The following is a 20,395-nucleotide window of genomic DNA, read 5'->3' as shown; positions in this document are numbered from 1 at the left end:
CACATATAAAATTAGATTTCCTTAAAAGGAAAAAGATGCACATTGAAAAATAATTATATAAAATTACTGTATTAAAAATATTTCCATGAAGATTTTTATATACTTCTTTCGATTCAAATAAAGATGTTTTATTGCTGTTTATTGTCATCCATCTCTGTGTCATGTTCATTGTCATTCTCTATATTTCAATCCTTTTATGTCATCTTCACTGCTACTACTACTATGAAAGGTCATACTCGGGTTTTATGAAAGCCACAGTTGGGAGTCCCAAAAATCTTACAGCAGTCTTAATCTTTAATGGCTTGGAATTTTGAGATGCTGTATATACAGTAAGGTACTGTTTTTGAATCTAATATAGCACCAATACACATAGCAGATTCTCAAAAAATGCTTCCTGAATAAATAGCATCTCAACTGATAATATTTATATTTATGCAATAAGGATTACCTGCTGATCTGTAGATGGACGTGGCTGGACGGTATCATGGCTTACAGAGCCCTTTTTAACTTGTACCCTACCAGGTGGTGGAGGAATTACACCTGAATAGGAACCCTGATTCTCAGTATCTGAAGAATATGAGGTTGTGTGCCGAGATTCTTGTTCATTCTTTGAAGCTCCAAATCTGGGCAGGGGGAGATCCTTTACTGTTAAAGACATAATTATTAATAGTAATTTTTAATCAGCTTGAAATTAATAGAACAAGAGGTATTTCCATCAAACACTCTTAATTTAATAAGTACCTACAGCACCATTTATTTGTGTTTGCTGAACTGGAAGAAGAATTCAATATTGGAAAAGAATTTTTAAATAACTCTCTCTCTCTTAAAAGAGAGCATCTCTTAAATGGCGTAGGTAAGAACTTTTGTTGTTGTTGTTGAGTCATTTCAGTTGTATCTGACTCTTTGTGACCCCATTTGGAGTTTTCTGGGCAAAGATAGTGAAGTGGTTTGCCATTTCCTTCACCATCTCCTTTTACAGATGAGGAACTAGGGCAAACAGAGTTAAGTGATTTGCCCTGGGTCACATAGCTAGTGTCTGAGGCCAGATTTGAACTCAGGAAGATGAGTCTTCCTGACTCCAGGGCCTGTACTCCATCCACTATGCAACCTCGCTGCTCTGAGGTAGGGCCTTACTTAGAGACAATGGACTGTACAATCAAAATATCTTCTTCTAATATATCAAGTTTCTAAGTAAAGCATGCTTAAAATAATGATTAATTTTTAAGTGTAACACACTGTTGCATTTTACTCAAAAAATTTTCTCTGTGATTACTTGATAACTATTAGGGACAAGGCATCAAGAGTGAATTGTGATTAATACTACAGTGAGGTATAATTAATACTTAATTTATTTCCTGTTCCCCAAATAGTAAGCCCAGACTCTCTGATTCATCATAACCAAGTCCTGGGTTCAGGTCCCTTTCCCAATTTAGATAGAAGGTGGAATAATAACTACTGTAGAGGGAAAAAAATTCACATAAGGAATGATTGAAGATAGAAGACAAAGGGTTGCAATGATAGATAGGAAAGATGGATAAAGAAATAGGTATTCAGGGGCAGCTAGGTGGTGCAGTGAATAGAGCACCAGCCCTGGAGTCAGGAGGACCTGAGTTCAAATCCAGCCTCAGACACTTGACACTTATTAGTTGTGTGACCCTGGGCAAGTCACTTAACCCCAATTGCCTTGCCTTCCCCCCTCCAAAAAAAAAAAAAAGAAATAGGTATTCAGACAGACATATACTCAGCATGGCTGGGAAAAGGTGAAGATCAACACATAGTGAACTTTCAATTCCTGAGAGAATTAGAAATTGAGAAGATGCCCATCAATTGGGATTTGGCTAAAGAAGTTGTGGTATATGAATGTAACGGAATACTATTGTTCCATAAGAAATGAAGAGCAAACAGATTTCAAAAAACCTGGAAAGACTTGCACAAACTGATGCTGAGTAAAGTGAATAGAACCAGTACAACACTGTACACAGTAACAACAACATTGTGCAGTGACCAACTTCATTATTCTTAGCTCTTCTGAGCAATACAGTGATCTAAGACAATTCCAAAAGCCTCATGATGGAAAATGCTATCCACATTCAGAAAAAGAACTAAGGAGTCTGAATGCAGATCGAAGCATACTATTTTCTTTTTTTTTTTTTTTGCTGTTTTTTTTTTTGTTTTCTTTCTCTGGTTTTTCCCTTTTGTTCTGATTCTTCTTTCACAACATGACTAATGTGGAAATATGTTAATGTGATTATACATATATAGCCTACATCGGATTGCATGCTGTCTTGGGGTGGGGAGAATGAAGGGAGCAAAATTTAGAACTCAAAATCTTATAAAAGTGAATGGTGAAAACTAAAAATTAATTAATTTTTTAAAAGGGTAGGATATCAAAAGCTGAAAATGTAAGGAAAGGGCACTCTAGTTATAGGAAATAATAAGTAAAGATGGTGTCAAAAATAGACACGACAGTAAATACTCTAACTTGGCTGAGATATAAAGTACTTATGAAATTTTTTTCATTTCTAATACTATCAAAATGAGACAAATGATAAATATTTATTGAGTTAAAAAATAAAATAAAATGGAGTTCTTCTAGAAATCATAAAGGAGTTATTTTCAGGCTGATTTTTTAAAACATCTATTCTTGATCCCAATGTTTCTGTTAATCCCTTTTAGAACTGAAAAAAGGATTGAAAACATCTACTTGGGTCAAACACGGAGCTAGAAAATTTATTCATACCTAAAAATTCTAAGGTGTAGAATTGGCTAGATGGGAGGACATACCATAATCTTGCTTCCAATAATCCATCATATTTGCCTTACACAGAATAAAAGAATCTCTTAGATGGAAGGGACCTCAGTTGGAATCTAGTCCAACCACCCTTAATCAAGAATATCCTCTACTACATACCTGACAAGTGATCATCCAGCCTTTGATTGAAGCTCCAATGAAAGGTAACCTACTTCCTCCTAAGGTAACCCATTCCATCTTTGGTTAGCTCTAATTATTAAGAAATATCATTATGTTCTAATTCCCCAAAGGATCATTATCTCGCCGACTTCTTTGTTAAAGCCAACATCCAAGTTGCAACCTATCCAATACTGCTCATCTTGTGCAATGCTTCAACAAGTCTTTTCATTAAGTTCACCACAGGGGGTCCCCTCAACATACTGAGACCCTTCTTTCTTTTCTCTTGAAATAATGAGGATCTGCAAGTAGCTTGGGGACTGTCTATTGGTCATCTCCTGCTACATGATTTCTTTCTTTTGGGGGGTGGGAAGGGGAAGTGGCTTTTAATTTATCAGTGTCCTCATACCACATATCTGTCTCTTACCAAATAAGATAATAATTATAAAGCACTTAACACAGTATCTGGCACATAGCAAGCACTATATAAATGTTGGGCTATTTTTATTGTTGTCCTATGAGTTACCATAAAGTTCAATTGTTTGGCGACTGTAGTGTTATATGACTTAGTCATATAACATCAGAAAAAGAACACAAGTTAAAAATTGGGCTTTTGTTTCAAGAAAAAGCTTAGAGTCATTCAAAAAACAAGGCAATTCAGGTATTCTCTTGCTGAAATCTGGGCTCATGTCATGGTCTCATTAAAACATTTGTTCAAGACATAAACTATTAGTTTGTCCATTCAATTGCATAAGCATCATCTGGCCAATAAGCATTCTTAATTCACTTAGTTTTTCCTAAGTGGATTAGGCCAAACTCTTTTAAAAGATTTTAGAACTCATTTAGGAAGCTGTGCAATTATTAGAGCTTTCGGCAATATGTCATCCATAGAAAAAAGAGGATGTGGAAAACCTCACCATTTATAGGGAATCCCTCTTTAACATGGACTCTGTCTTTGATGAAGTTAATCAAGCCTGTATTTTCTTCTTTGCAACTTTTATCCAGTGTCCCTAGTTTTGCTTCTAGAGCCAAACTTCTAGTTACTGCATCGTTCAGCTCCTTAACCCAGGGTTAAAGTTTAAATTGAGTTCAATATTCTGATACATATGCTCAAAATTATTCATCTAATCCTTCATATAATTCAGAATGAAATGTTACCCTGTGTGGACAAATAATGCCATTTATAATCTGGCCCAGAACTATTTAAAAATTCTTATCCACCAAAAGGAACTTCTTAAATGATCCTCTTGAAAATTTAACTAAGTACAGCTCAAAAGCGGATATATCCCCAATTCTGTGACTCCATAGCTACTGACTATATCAGGAAGTTCTGTGGATCATCTTACCCTGACCTTGTCCATTTAAAAAGTTCTAATTTTGAATTTGCAAAACGACTTTTGAAATAATTCCTACCTTCTTTCCTTGGTCTAACCCCAATTAACTATGACTTTAATCTGCCATTATAGTTGATCAAGTGGCAGTCCAAAATACTACAGAAGGTCTTTCAAGATCTGATTTGTACAAGACTGAGAAAATGAAAAAACACAATGCTATTTATTTACCTAGAAAGATATACAAATATGTGTACGCACAAAAAACACTCCCTTCATTACTGATTATATATTATTTGCTTCAATATAATTATTCACTTAAAAGGGTAAGTGAAGAGATTGGATTGAGTCCAATTTTCAATGACATGAATCTAGAAAATCTTAATTTTCTACTTTTTGACATCTGTGAATATAAGATAGAAAGAAATCCTCTTTCCCAATATCCACAAATAGAACTATATAAATATGGCATATCACAAAGGATCATTAATCATTAAAAATTATCCAACACATGTTTACGTGAGGAGCATCACACTATAAAAATAAGCAAGACTTAAGAATTCTCTATTAACTATGTCATTTGTGATTTTAAATGCCCACTAATTTTATTTTCCAAACATAAATTCCATAGTTACCTGTATTTATGCTTTCTACTCTTAATGGGAGGCCAGACTGGGCCACAGCTACAAGTTTTAAAGCAATATAAAATTGACTTCTTCCAAAATAGCCAAGTCTTGTTGCACCACAAAGTTCCATAATCTGCAAAAGAGCAAAATGTTAATGCAAGGATATATGCCCAAAAAATACTCCACTTGAAAGAAAATAACTCATTTTACTAATTTCTTCAAAACAGAAAGTACTGTATTGATATCACTCTCTTTTTTAAGACTTTCAACTTTTTATCTTTTCAGGTTTGTAGATGTGAAAACAGAATTGTAAGTAAGACTTTGAAAATAATTTTTAAAAATCCCTTTGATACCTTTGTACATCTAAAACCTACCTTCTTTCATAATTTCATTCTGTTCCATATTTCCTCTATGGGTTTCAGTAAGACAACTAATAATGAAACCCTATTTGCTGCCTTTCTTAATGATTAATTTAATAGAATATTGGCATAGTGACCAGTATGGTAGATTCAGAAGGTGTCTGGTATAGCAGGACAGATTAAGATAAAATGAGACTTTCTAAAACCAAAGAGAGACTATAACTCATCCTTTGAAGCTAGGGCAAAAAGAAGGTCCAAGTAAAGATGCAAACAAGTTTTAAGGTATGGAGAAAGGGAAGGTTAGTGGGAGTAGGGCACGGAGTACAGCAGGGGAGCTTCAAAGAAAAGAAAAGGTTTGGAACAATGCTATGGGGAATCTTATAAACTAACTGCCAGAGATGAACAAAAGAATTGCTGTGCAGCAATAAAAGCCCAAATGAACTTGGATAGTAAGAATCTGTAGTGGATTCAGTTAGCAGAATTTTATGATTTCCTCTAGCAGGGTTCATCCTCTTTGAAACAGGAGTGGGAAAAGTGGATGATGGAAGGGAGTGGAGAATAAGCTTGAGAACTAGCAAGGCATGAACAATGCAAGGGTAAAGGGATAAAAAATTAAGAGGTGGAAGAAAAGACCTTTTTAACTCTTTAACTATATACAGTTTCAACTGAAGAGAGGAAAGGTAAAATTAGAATGGCCTTGGAGAACCAGAAATTATACAGTACCAGAAATCATAGCAGGGTTTAGGAGAAAAGAAGGGAGACAGACAACAGAATGAACAGAAGAGAATTTTTGATTTCAAGTTCCTGGAGGTGGAATAGTTGGGGATCATAGTGAGATCTAAGATGTAACTATTCTTGTGAATGGCTATCTAAAAAATGTATTCAACAAATATTATACAGTATTTCAAGTGATTATATTGAAGCAAATAATTTACGATCAATCATTAATGAAGATATACAAAATGATAAAAAGAAAAAAAGCACTAAAAAAAAACATTTTAAAAAATATATATACAAGACTTCCTGCCAAGATGGTTGCCTGAAAAAAACTCAGAATTTTGTATGTAGTAGGTACTTAATAAATGCTTGCTGACTAAAGTTTGCATCAGACCAAATAATGATCAAGAAAGCCAATGAGACACTATAGTAAGTCACTTTTTCTACCCTAAAAACCGCACAAAAAAATCAGTCAGAAACCTATGAGCAATAAAGGAGAGGGAACTCTTAATTAAAATGAATGCCAGCACATCTAGAAATAGGATACATACAGCCTGTATGGCTTTATGTCCAGAAGAAGCAAAAGAAGAAATCTCACCTAAAAAAAGTCTCATGGTAGGGACCTTGGAAGCTTAGGCGAATAATAAAGGATAGGGACCAGAGAGATGCTATAGTGTTTAGGGTACGAAATGCTGGACCAAGGGCTCTGAAGTCCATCAAGGCTCTGAATTTTGAGATCCAGGGGTGGTCTAGCCTATGCCCAAGGGACCCAAAGCAAACCCAAGCAGAGCTAATCATCTCACCCAAAAGAGAGGGAGGCAGAGCACAAAGCCAATCTAAGAATTAATACTAGAGAAATGAGTAAATAAGAAAAAACACCAACAGCATAAAAAAAATTATTACAAATCTAGTTTGCTAACAAATCCAGAGACTCAAAGGCAAAAAAAAAATGGAAATTTATAAAATAATATCCAGAAGAAACAAAGCAAGAGATTTTAAAAATGATATAAAGGCTCTGGAGAAAAGAAATGAAAAAATTAAGTAACTTAGAAAAGAAAGTAGTAAATCTTACTCACCAAATAGTATCCCTGAATGGTAGAACAGACTAAACTGAAATCAGTAATTCATGGTATCAAGAAATACTAGGAAAGTCAAAAGGTTTTTAAAAATAGAAGAAAATGTAAGCTATCTTGATATCAGAAACAGACCTGGAAAACAGATCAAGGAGAGGTAATTTTAAAATTATTAGACTTTCTTAACATCATGATTTTAAAAAAAAGCCACAGTACTCTATTTTGAGCAATCATAAATGGAAACTTCCCAAACCTCTTAGAACCAAAAGGCAAAGTAGAAACAGAAAGAACCCAATGATCATCTCCTAAAAGGAACCTCAAAACGAAAAGCCCCACTAACATTGCAGCCAAAATCTAGAGCTTCCATGTCAAAGAAAAACTACATCAATAAGACAAAATGAAGCAGTTCAAGGGCCAAAGAACTAGCCAGGATCACACAAGAGCTGGAAGTTTTTACAAAAAAAAATTCAGAGAAGATCTTGGAATACAATATTACAAAAGGCAGAAAGCAGAAGGCTTGCAACCAAAAACATCTTACCCTGAAAACCGAGTATGATGGTCGAGGTGGGGAATGGACCTTTAATAGAATAAAAGACTTTCAAACATTCTTGATGAAAAGACCAGAACTGAATAGGAACTTTTGAAATCCAAACTCGAGAATCCAGAGAAACCTAGAAAAAGCTTTATTTGAGCAACTAGAAGGATGTATATGATGATGTCTAGTGCTAACCTTCTAATAGAAGGAAGAAGAAACAAGTGTCCTTTCAGGACCCTTATGTCTTCAAAAGGTACAGAGTTAAATAAGAAAAAAAGAGGCCCTAAGGAATGAACAGTCATAAACAAAATAAATTTCTTGATCTTGAAGAGTGGATTAAAGGGAAGGGAGAGGGACAGTACTTCAGACTGTCTCTCAGACAACTGGGAAATAGTTGAATAAATTGCAGTATATGAATGTAATGGAATACTAATAGACTATAAGAATTACAGGGGAAAAAAATACAATTTCAGATAATCCTGAATGCTGTGAAGTTGAGTAATGAGTAAAGTAAAGTGAACAAATCCAGGGGAACAACAAAGCACAGGAAACAAAGGAAAGCAACAAAGTAAAGAAAAACAACTTTGAAATATTTAAGAAGTCTGATCAAAGCAATATCTCCAAAGGACCTATGACAAAGTATATTCTCTACTTTCTGAGAGATGAAGGACATAAAGTACAGAGACACATTTTTGGATATGGCCACTGTGGGGATTTTGCTTAACTATGCTTATTTATTATTACAAGGAGTTTTTCTCTCTTTTCTTTCTCTAAGTTGGAGAAAGAAGTGGGTCAGGGGATTAGCAAAAGTGATACTCCAAGAAACCTTTTTTTTAAATGAAAACAGAAATTCAAAAAGAAGTACCAATAAGAAGGATAATTTTGAAATAGCAGTAGAATTTATCATATACTTTTTAAAAAAGTGGTGTGAACTGATATTCACAATTTCATATAGAAGCCTCTTATGTTCTGCTGTATGTATAGAAATGTTATTTTTAGTGTTTAGGTTCAGAATTTTAAAAACAATTTAAACATATAGAAGAGGACACAAACAAGCAGGGCTGTTAGTACTACCATGTTAAATAATAAAAATATAATAAAAAATAACTAGCATTTATGTAGTGCTTTAATACTTTCAAAGTATAAATTATGTCATTCTATCCTCACAACCTTGGGAGGCATATATTATCCCCATTTTACAGATGAGGAAACTGAGGCTGAGAGGAGTGACTTGCCCAGGGTTACATAGGTATTAAATCTCTGAGTGAGGCTGGATGTGAACGCAGACCCTCCTGAATACAAGTTTAGCACTCTATTCAATGTATCACCTAACTTTCTTTTAAGATAAGCTGTAAATAACAGGGATCCACAGTGCCACAGGCAATCCTCTTTTTTTTTTGATTCTTTGTATAAGGAAGTCTATGTTTGCTGATTATTTGCTAAACTCATAATAAAAATCAAAAACAAAAAAAATGAAAATAAAGGCAAGGTGAAAGGCATCTTTCTTTCCAAATAAACAAGTACAACACAGAGATCATCGCAACTGAGCAGGCTCATAACCTGGGAGGCCACAGTATGCAAAAGTACATCAAGGTGCATACTAAAATCACCAAGGATGGACAGAGATTATAGTAGAATGAAAACTGTAAGCAAGGTAATGAACTAAGTTAAGAAAAAAAGAAAAGTGACTTAGAGTTTAATAGATACAGTAACAAGGATCTGGTCAAAGTGAAATAACAGGATAGTATATTCTCCAAAGGAGAAGTTGTTACTGAGTGATAGATAGTGGCAGAGCAAAGTTCTTTAAGTCACAGTGGTGATGATCAAGAAGGATGCTGATTCCTCTCCCCAACCTGTGTGTTCAGAAACAAAAAGACAAAAAGTAGCCATGATTGGAAAGCTCGTTTAGGAATAAGGTTTCTTCAGAATGCCACATTTCTGTGAACTTTTGGTGTTCACCAAAAGAAAGGAGTTTAGGCAACCAGGAGTAACAGGGAATTTGTTAACATACTAGGAGTTTTTCAAAGAGAATAAGAAGAAAGTCCTGGAAGGCACAGGAATATAAAAACAGGAACAGCACAGAACTGGATAGAATGAGAACAGCAGGGAGGGAAGTCTTTAGATTAAGTAGAACTGTTTTAAATCACAGAGATTAAAAGAATGAGAATAGTCCTATGACTGCTAGATGATAAGACAAAGAGTACCAAATATGAAAAAGCTTATAGATTAAACAGAGAACACTGTCTCTGAAAATGATACTTCTCATATGGAAATCCCTCAGGTGACTGCAGTAACAGAAGATAGAGCCAGAGCTTGTTTTTGGTGGCCAGGAAGATCCTGATGTAAAGTAGGTTTCTGATTTGTTTCTCAGGTGCAGCCCCACTGTTTTTATATTGACTAGTTAATTTGTACTGTCTCTTCCTGAAATTCCATCATCTACTCTCCTCCACCCCTGAAGGTCATATATCATATCATATACTCAGTAGTTTCATAAGAAAGAATAATAGTGGTAAAATAAAATTTGAAGCCGAATGATATTTGTCTACAACTATAAAAATGCAAGTGTCAGTATCAAGGTGGGATCTGAAAAGAAAAAGTCCTCTAGCAGCAGACATTTACAAAAGTGTCTGTGAATACTTTTTAAAGAAAATCTGTTGAGGGCCGGAAGTTCCTGTTTCTGCCACTAAAGGGCATATACTTGTCTGCCATAACAGAAAAAGCAACTAAAGAAAAGTTAGGAAACAGGAATTAAAAAAAAAAAGGTAATGGAACATTAATTCAAGGGTAAAGGAAGGAAGAGGGTGACACAAGAATAATTTAATGACTAAAGATGGGACATACAATTAAGCTATTATATTTTTATAGTGATTGTCTTCCTTATTCACAAATTCTTCCTGAGAGCCTAACACTGTTGAGATGTTAGTACATGTTCCTAGATACGTTCGATTCAAAAAGTGAAAATACTTCTACCTCATATATCCTGTTATTTCTATCTAATTGTATCAAGCTGGCTCCATTATATTTTTTCAGGTTTCTAAGGTATTAAGTTTTTATACTCTATATGAGATGAATCTAACTGGCATGATACAAAAATTAATTTTCTAGCACACCTTAAAGCTAAACAGAAAGTCTTTGGCTGACTGTACTAATATAAAATGCATTACTTTATCTATGTCCCTACCTTGGTGCATTATCTACATTGTATTTACATCTTAAAGTCTTCTATATTTAAAGAAATGAAGTTAAAATGATGGAATGATAGGCAGTAAATAGATATTTTCGAGTATTCCATTACTTAACATATAAGGCCAGCCCTGGGAAACACCAGGGTTGTATAAGAAAAGCTAGTGAGGGAAACTGCTTTGAGGCCCTCCCCCACTAAGAGTTCATGAAGTTGCTAGGAGTCCAAGGCCCTAGAGAATGTTCCCAGGGTTTCCCAGGCTACATGACTGCTTAGCCAGGCCACCTCATACCATAGCAACTTCTTGGTGGAGTGAGAGACCCGTGGGTGGCAACTGTTATAACCCTCTCCCACCCCCATACTGTTTGGCACAGTATTTCCTAAAGTATCACAGATGCAGAGTTGTAATAAACTGAGAAGCTTATTTTACAATTTTTCCTAGCTAGGACTGACCTTGGCCACATTATCCCAAAATATTTACTGCATAGGTGTCACAGACTATAGGGTCCTATCTGAAACTTTAAAACCACAAACCCTCCTCCCCACAAAAGGACTAAGTTATCCTGTCCATAGTTTCTAAAATAGCAAGAAGAGAGGAAGAAAGCAATACAACTGATCTCTACAATACAAAACAATCTTTTCCAACCTTTTTTCTTATAATGAAAACTCTCATTTACCATTATATTCTTAATAAATCTGGATGAAAGTTCCCCTGAAAGATATTACTTAGAATATTTACAGAATCAAATCAGATCTAAGGTAGTTGTTGAAAAATAGTTGTCTCTCAGAAACACTCATTTACATTTGCTAAGTTATGAGAATGTGAAAAATATTTTTTTAAATCAAATTCCTATGCTATTCATTATGAACTCTCAGAGAAAGAATTCTTTTTTCTTATTAGTCTATAAAAACAGTGGGAAAATTTCTGTTTTAACTGCTCACACTAAACAACAATTGTTTGATAGGAAACTGATTATAACCTGTCTACGAAAGAGGAAAAAAAGGGAATGCATGTCTTTTATTCCACCAAAAAAATCCCCTCTAGTTTTTCTCCCCTATCCAAAGCAACTTTATTATCTTAAAATATAATTTGTTAGACTAACTCATTTGTATCCATAACTACTGAATCAAATTCAAAAGCGTAATCAAGAGGCATCAGTGGTATTACGAAATAAGCTCTAATTCTGTAGTGATGATTATTTTGAATTCCGGCTCTACTACTTACTTCCTGTGTGACCTTCAGCAAGTCATTTAACCCCTTTGGGACTGTTTCCTCACATGTAAAATGAGGTTGTTGGATAAGATTACTTCTAAATTCCCTGTCTACCTCTAAATCTATGATCCTACTAAAAATCTGCCATATTGAAAAAGGAAGCTAGATACAAAAAATTGTTTCCTTGGATTTTACAAATTTTCAGCTTAGAAATATAATTATGACCAGAAATCTTCTCATTTTTTTTATTAAGAAAGATGACATCTTTTTACTCATTTTTTCCCAAGTGTTGTTTTAACTAAAACTTAAGATTTTATGACTATTGCCACTGAAGAATCAGAAAATTTAAAGTTAGACACAATCTAAAAATTTCTCCCAAATACTGGGTCAAGAACTTAATTTATGTTAAAATCAAAAGTTACTTCAAGTTTCCATATAATTAACAGTTTTGTTATTAACTACCAAAACAATGGAATATGTAAGTGAATTTTTGGCTCATCAAGGAGTTTCATTACAAGTTTCACTTAAACCTGGATTTCAGATGGTTTTTACAGTTGTCTGCATACATCAAAGTCTCTGCTTTGCGGCTCAAGCCAAAACAGAACAAATGATTAAAAGATTGTTTTTAGGGATTTAAAGATTCAGAAGCAAGAACAAAGCTCATTGGAGATCAACAATAACCCATGTAAGGTGGCCCTGACCAATGTTATTTTACAATGCCTCAGAGAGGTGGGGATCATTGCTGACATAAAATTCCTGGACCAAGACCTTCTGCTTCCCATTTTGTCATTCCTGGACTGGGAGAGTAAGGCTCCAGCCTTACTGCCTCTGAGGGATTGAGGCTGGAGACTTATTCACCCTGAAGTCTGTTGCTACCACTACTAACTACTGTCAAAATAGTTGAAAAACATTCCCACCACAGCTCTTCATAACTATCAAATACTCAGATGTTAGGCTTCTCCAGGGCCCTGTCAGGGCTTCAAACACCAGGCTTTTTACAACCAAGTACAACAAAGAGCTGAGAATACATTCCATATCTGGAGTATCTCTTCGGTGTGCACCATCCTTCACAATGTTTGAATGAAGCAAAGGAAATAGTGTACAATATGAATTCAGTTAGGCTCCAGGACAACTAGTCATTCACTACCCTGGTGACCCACCTCTGAACAGTCTCCAGCTTATCAATGTTCTAAAACCACTGCACCTAGAACCAAACACAGATAGTCCAGAAGTGGTCTGACTTAGACAGAATATAATGGTACTATTAATTTCCTATTTCTACACTCTTATCGAGCCTTCCCTAAAATCCCCAAATTTTACATAACTTCTGTCTAGTGATGTTTTCTATTTTCTACATCATAAACCTATGACAATGACTTTTTGTATTTAAGTGTAAGACTTCAAATTCATTCCTACTGAATCTCATCTTATTAGATTCAATGTTCTAGCCTGGCAAGGTTCTTTTGGATACTATCTTCCAACACATTAGCTATCCTCTGAGTTTTGTGTCACGTGCAAATATGATGAGAATACTATATGTGTTTTTTATTCATGTCACTGATAAAAATGTTTAACTACGGAGGGACAAGCACAGATGTCTTAAGAACTTCACCGCATACCTCCTTCTCATACTGACACTGAATCAACAGTAGTCAACTAGTTCTGAATCCATCTACAATTGCCCAATCCATATCTCTCCAACTTCACAAGAATAGTATCATAAAGCTTTGCTAAAATCTAGGTAAAACTATATCCACAATACTTCCCTCCATCTATTAGTTTACTAATCCTGCCCAAAAACTATACCCTTTCCAGTACAGGATGTTCCTGTCATATTTCCAAACACTCTGGCCCAGGAGGAACAAGTATACTCTTTGCTTCTCCTTGACAAACTCAGATCTTTCCTTTGCCATCATCACTCAGCAACCTCTCTTCCTTTGAGGTTTACTACATCTCTGTCAATACAACCTAGTCGATAGTTTCTATCTATGTAACCTATAATCCCTGTTTACAGCAGCAGATCTTTGTTGCTATAATGTAGGGATATCTGTGTTGAGACTAGTAGACTCTAGCTAGTAAGGATATGTGTGATTTTTTTTTCCAGCAGTGTTCAGCAGCACATGAAAAGAAGAATAGGAAGATGGTATTATTTGTCTTTGAGGTTTGGCAAGAGATGAGTGGTGAGAGAACGAGAGATTCAAGAGTACATGAGAATATATAATTGCACTGGACTTTTGTAGGGCCAAGATAATGAAGGAAAAAAAGGGAAACCAGGGCAGGGGTGATAAAGGACCTGTAGAATAGGGAGGTGTAGAGGGACTAACGGTTGAGGTGATAAGGAAACAACTGGTTTGGAAAGAATGATAAGATCAGAAAGGAAAATTTCAAAGTTCAGAATCATGTTAGTGGCAAAATTATGAGTAGTGTGAGATCTAAAGTAAGACCCACACCTGTGGGTGACTAGTGAAAGTAAACACACAGGTCTTAAGAGGTGAAATCTATAAACTGGAAACTAGGATATTTGAGTAAACATAATGGGTTGATGGGTAGATCTTGACTTTTTTTCAAGGAATGTACTTTGTACAGCAGTCTCATGTCAGAAATGGGTTTTTTTTTCTTACGTATATTGAAATTCCCAAGAGCTAAGCTAAAACTGAGCTAGATATGGAAATACCTCACCTTTCTGAGACTCAGTTTTCTAATCTGTAAAGGGAAAGATTTGGCCTAGATGACCTCTAAGGCTCCTTCCAGATCTAGTTGTTCTCTCTCTACTCAAATTAACCTTGTAATGTATTTGTGTACATGTGGTATCCTTCTCCAAAAAAAATGTAAGCTGCTTATGAGCAAGTTTTTGTCTTTGTATCTATGTCTTGCAACTAGTGGTTACATATTTTATTTGTTGTTGTTAAATTAACATTACTAACACATTATAACCAAACACCACCATAAACACAACAAACCCCTTTGAAAGTACAGTAGGATCCAGGTATGCACTGTTTTTATAAAATCCACTACTCCTTACCAATCACTAACATTGGTTGGACAGGTCAATAGCAATTATGCGTACTGTAAGATTTGCTTGCCATCATCCAGAAACAATTGAGGAATAACTTCAACTAATCCTGCCTACACTAAAGACAAAAAAGAACAAAGTTAGTACTAAGTTCTCTGTCCTTTATATTAATGCTGTACCTAGAAACTTGGTGGAAGACTATGTAAATGAGAGTATTGATGTCCCTTTCATGAATTCACCCCAAAACATTAAGGGCTTTTCTTGTAGTCCCTTGAAATTGCATGGATACCAAGATACACATGAGCTATCTATCAGTTGTCTCTTGCTCTCACTACAAGACTGGCTCATCATTTCCCCACAGTAATACATTTCCCTGATGACATCCTGAACACCACTTTTTCTGCACAATTTCTTGTTTGTAATGTTTTGCAGCCTACTCATTGCACACTTTGAATCTTGCTGTTGTTATATGGGTAAGCCTTAACCTCAGTTCTTCAGAGACTGTAGTACTCTACAACTTGAAACCATACACTGTATCTTTTTTTAATAGTCAGAAGGTCAAACTGTTGAAATATATATACATATATACATACATGGGAGATAACCTTGTTGGGAAAAAGCCTTAACAGTTAACTTTTTTCTCTAGCAAATAAATTTTTTAAAAAATAGATAGCAAATGACAGAGTGGGATTTTATCATCAGTACACCTTGCAGTCACTTGTGAGACTGTGAAGACATGGAATAGTTTGCAAAAGGCTATCTGTTCCCTTCTATTAATCTCACTAAGATGACCTTGATTTATATATATTCTCAGAAAAATTTAAATAACCATGAAAATATGAATATGGGTCAGTAGTAACTGATTTAAAGTATTATGATTTGAGTTTTTTCCAAAGCCTTTAGCCTTTCTCCCCTTTTTATATTCTCTCATAATCATTCCCTTGGATCTGTATAACGTCCAGCAGTTACTTGCTCCCTCTCCCTCTCCCCCGTGTACATTTAGACCAATCCTAGTGCCCTTCTGTAACCAGAATGGCCTTTGTTTTCTTTGGGTGGCTCAGGTTACCTCATTGGGCCTTGCTGGGTCTGCTGCTCCACTTCTGGGACAGGAAGCCCAGAGACCATGCCAGGAAGCAGAGAACTTCCTGTGTGATGAGTCATGGGGCTGGCTGAGGGGAGGTGTTAACTCCAGAGCCATGCCCTATTGGGTGTTAACCTAGTCTACGCTAGGGGGAGGGGCCAACTCAAGAACCAATCGGCCCTGATCATTCAGGCGGCACTTGATGATGTCAAAAACTCTATAAGAGGGGAGAGGACAGCTTGAAGAGCCCTCTTTCCTTTTCTGGTTGGCATGGGAGCAGTGGCGAGCGTGACTCTGGGCCAGCCCCTGCTCTCAGGCTGAGCCCAGATGTTGGTAACTATGAATTGTATTGGGTCTGTCTGCTGATATTTGTAATTTGTTTGTATTTTGTTCTGAAGTTCGGACTGCTGGTTTTTTCCCCTGAAGTAAGTGAATGAATCTGTATTGGATCTGTCTGTTGATATTTGTAGTTTGTTCGTATTTAGTTCTTAAGTTCGGGGTGCTGGATTTTTCCCCCAAACTAAATGAATGTTGCCTGTATGCTCCCCTGAACTAACTGAATGCTGGATTAAAGTAAGGTGGTCAACCCCTTCACCATGCTTTCCTTGTTTAAGCAGATAAAAAGAACCTGTGCTTTCCCGGAGTGCCAGCAGCCTCCTGGGTGCTGGCTGTGGGGGGATCTTACGCCCCCACAGGAGCTGCCAGCTGGATTATTAAAACACCTTCTGATTCTCCCCCTTCTCTTCAATGCTATCTGTATCCCTTTCAGTAGCACACTCAGAAATATAATTCAAGAAGGGTGTTAGTTCTGTTCACCCTTGATGGTAAAAACAAAGACAAAAACCAGAACTTTGTCACAATCCTTATAAATCTTTTCCTTTTTTTGTGTTTTTTTCTTCTTCATTTTCATCTTTAAATGTACTTGGGATGATTTTACTTAATTGTATCTACATAATTTTAAAATTTTAAATAAAATTAGAGGGTCAGGAAAGGGAATATTAAGTGCACACTATGTAGTAGACACTGTACTAGACACTGTACTAACTGCTTTACAAATATCTCATTTGATCCTCACCACCACCATGTGAGGTAAGTATTATAATTTTTGTTATTTCACAATTGAGGAAACTGAGGCAGATGGTGGTTAAGTGAGCTGATCAAGGTCACATATCTAGTAAGTGTCCATTTAGAAGATGTGAGAAGTACATATTTAGGCCATATTTACTCCTGGATCAAATAAATAATTATAATCCTCAATTGCTCAATATGAACAGACAAGCAAATAGTTAACAAAAACAGATTTTAAGGCAGTCCAAGTATACCAGAGAAAGGAAACCTGTTCTTTCTTGCATATTTATCTCATGGTTACTAATTTCTATAAGGGTAAGGAAAAAAGTTAGATCAGTTCTAAAAGGGCTATAAAACTGTGCATTCCCTTTGATCCAGTAATACCACTGTTCGGTCTGAACCCCAAAGAGTTAAAAAAAAAAAAAGGAAAGGGACCTATATACACAAAAATATTTGTAGCAATTCTTTTTGTGGTGGTAAAGAAATGAAAATTGAAAGGATGCTTTTTAACTGGGGAATGGCTAAACAAGTCATGGTATATGATTGTGATAGAATACTACTGTGCTACAAGAAATGACGAGCAGAATACTTTCAGAGAAACCTGGAAAAGGCTTACATGAACTGATACAAAGTAAGCAGAACCAGGAGAACAATGTGTACAGTAACAGCAATATTGTACAATGATCAACTGTAAATGACTTAGCTATTCTCAGCAATACAATGATCCAAGACAATTCCAAAAGACTTATGATGAAAAATGCTATCCACCTCCAGAGAAAGAACTGACTGTCCGAATGCAGATGGAAGAATACTCTTACTTTATTTTTCTTAGGTTTTTTTTTTTTGGTCCATGTTTTCTTTCACAACATGACTAATAAGGAAATATATTTTGTATGACTGCACATCTATGGCCTATATCAAATTGCTTGGCTTCTCAATGAAGGGGAGGGGAAGGGGAAAGGGAGAATTTGAAACTCAAAATTTTAAAAATGATAAAAATTGTTTTTATATATAATTAGAAAAAAAAACATTTTAAAAAAACATCCATCATAGATAATAAAGAGTTAGCATTTATATTTTAGTGAGGTCTACAAATTGCATTACCTATATTATTTCCTTTGGTCTTCACAGCACCCCTATGAGTAAGGTTCTATAAGTACTATTTATCTCAGTTTTGCAGATGAGGAAGCTTAAGTGTGAGAGGGTAAGTGACTTGCCCACGGTCACACAACTGGTCAGTTCTAGGATTCAAACCTACATTTTCCTGATTCAAAATCCTTGCAAGACTAACTTTATCTCCTTTAAAAAGAGAGAGAGAGAGAGAGAGAGAGAGAGAAGTGTTCACCAGACGAAGTCCATCAGGGAAATGCTACAGACAAGAGTATACCTGGATTTTAACAAAGAATTTGACAGTTTCACATGTTATCCTTAGGAGAAGACAGAGATGAGGATGAGATGACAGTTTGGTGAGGAGGATACAGCCACAAAGGACCACATCCCCAAATACTCATGAACAGGTACAGGCAGCACTGCAGAGTGAATAGAGTGGTCACGGAAATCAGGAAAACTTGGGTTTGAGTCCTGCCTCTGGTATCTACTGTAACCTCTGTGACCATAGGCAAGTCACTTCAATAGTCAGTGACCCAGATAACTTTAGGTTATAAATCCCAGACTTCTATGACTGTAAGTTAAGACCAGAGTCCTATCTCCACTGTTGGAGGGAATTTTTATACTGAGATTTCTATACAGATGAAATCAAAGGTTTTAAAAAAGTTCAAGTCAACTTAAAGGGAAGTCTCTAGTGGAGATACCTATATCTTGTATTTGGTCTTATGCAGTTTAACGTCTTTACTGGTGGATATCAACAAGTATTTATTAAGCACCTGCTTTGTACCAGACTCAGTGCTAGGCTCTGGGGAAACAAATAAGATGAATGAAATAATCCCTACTTACAATGAGCTTTATTCTAATGGATGAGGAAACAAAGACATATATAAATACATATATAAAGACACATATGGAATAAACATAAATAAATAGAAAGTATAAGTATTTAGGGCACTAACAATTGAGAGAATCAGGAAAGGCTTCAATTAGCAGTTGGTGTTTAAGAGGGGTCTTGAAGGAAGAGAGGGAGTCTATGAAGAAGACATGAGCAAGGAATACATTCCAGGAATGAGAGCCAGCCAGTCCAAAGGCACAGAGACAGACGATAAGAGTGCCACTGTAAGAATCATTGTGCATCCCACAGTACTGTGATCTAGCTAAACTGGCCTTTTCTCTGAAGAGAGAATAATGTCCATGAACATATATAGGTAAGAGGGGCCAGATTGCAAAAGCCTTTGAAAGCTAAATAGAAGAGATTATATTTGATCTAGAAAGGGCAGGGAGCCACTGGAGTTTAGGAGGAGGAATGTGACATGGTTAAATCTATACTTAAGGAAAATTCATTTTGGTAGCAGTGTGGAAGATGGACTGAAATGGAGAGAGACTGGAGGCTGATCAGTTAGAAGGCCACTACAATAAATAAGGTGAGAGGTGATATAAGTCTGAACTAATGTAGTAGATATATGGGTGGACAGAAGGAGTTAGATGCAAAATAGGATGGTAGAAATGGTAATATTTGGCAACTGAATGGATATGTGGGGTAAGGAAGAGTGAAGGGATGAGGATAACACTGGATCTAAATCTGCAAGATGGGAAGACTGGCGGTGTCTCCAACAGAAGTGGGGATGTCTGGAAAAGAAGTGGGTTTGTGGGGGAAGATGGCGAGTTTGGTTTTGTATGTGTTAAGCCTGAGAGTTCTCTGGGATATCTAGTCTGATAGGTCCAAAAGGCAACTAGTGATGCAAGGACTGAAGCTTAGGGAGATACTAGGGCTAGATAAATTGATCTGGGAGTCAGGGGCAAAGAGATGATAATTAAATTCATAACAGCTAATAAGGTCACTGGGAGAACATAGAAAGGAAATTCAGAGGACTTGGACAGAGCCCTGAGGAATAGCCAAAGCTGAGGAGTGCAATATACATGATGAACCAGCAAAGGCAAATGAGAAGGAACAGTTACCTATGAAGAGAACCACCAGGAAAGAGTAGTGTCACAAAAGCTCAAAGGGTATACTCAGAAGTGTCAGGTGTAGCAGACAGCTTGAGAAGCATAAGGGATAAAAAGAGATCATCAGATTAGACAATCAAAAACAAAAAGCTTTGAACCTAAACACCACATAAAACAGTATTCCCATACAGTGTAGAAAGGCAGATTATATATGAAATGGAATCTTTATTACACAC

At 36.0% G+C, this 20,395-nt stretch overlaps 1 protein-coding gene across 8 annotated transcripts in view; it reads right to left on the bottom strand.

The window, feature by feature from the left end:
* Positions 1-20,395, bottom strand: part of REPS1 (RALBP1 associated Eps domain containing 1) — an 89,635-nt gene that overhangs the window by 52,370 nt on the left and 16,870 nt on the right. For all 8 annotated transcript variants that reach the window (XM_036767217.1, XM_036767219.1, XM_036767221.1 and 5 more), the window contains exons 2-3: positions 4,875-4,998; positions 449-645 (exon numbers count right to left, since the gene is read on the bottom strand). In XM_036767217.1, coding sequence (XP_036623112.1) covers positions 449-645; positions 4,875-4,998 — 321 coding nt within the window. The remainder of the gene's footprint in view (positions 1-448; positions 646-4,874; positions 4,999-20,395) is intronic.

Source organism: Trichosurus vulpecula, chromosome 7 (genome assembly GCF_011100635.1).
Source record: "Trichosurus vulpecula isolate mTriVul1 chromosome 7, mTriVul1.pri, whole genome shotgun sequence".
NCBI classification, from domain to species: domain Eukaryota; kingdom Metazoa; phylum Chordata; class Mammalia; order Diprotodontia; family Phalangeridae; genus Trichosurus; species Trichosurus vulpecula.
The sequence above is the reverse complement of the archived record's forward strand: the minus strand, read 5'-3'. Positions and strand labels throughout refer to the sequence as shown.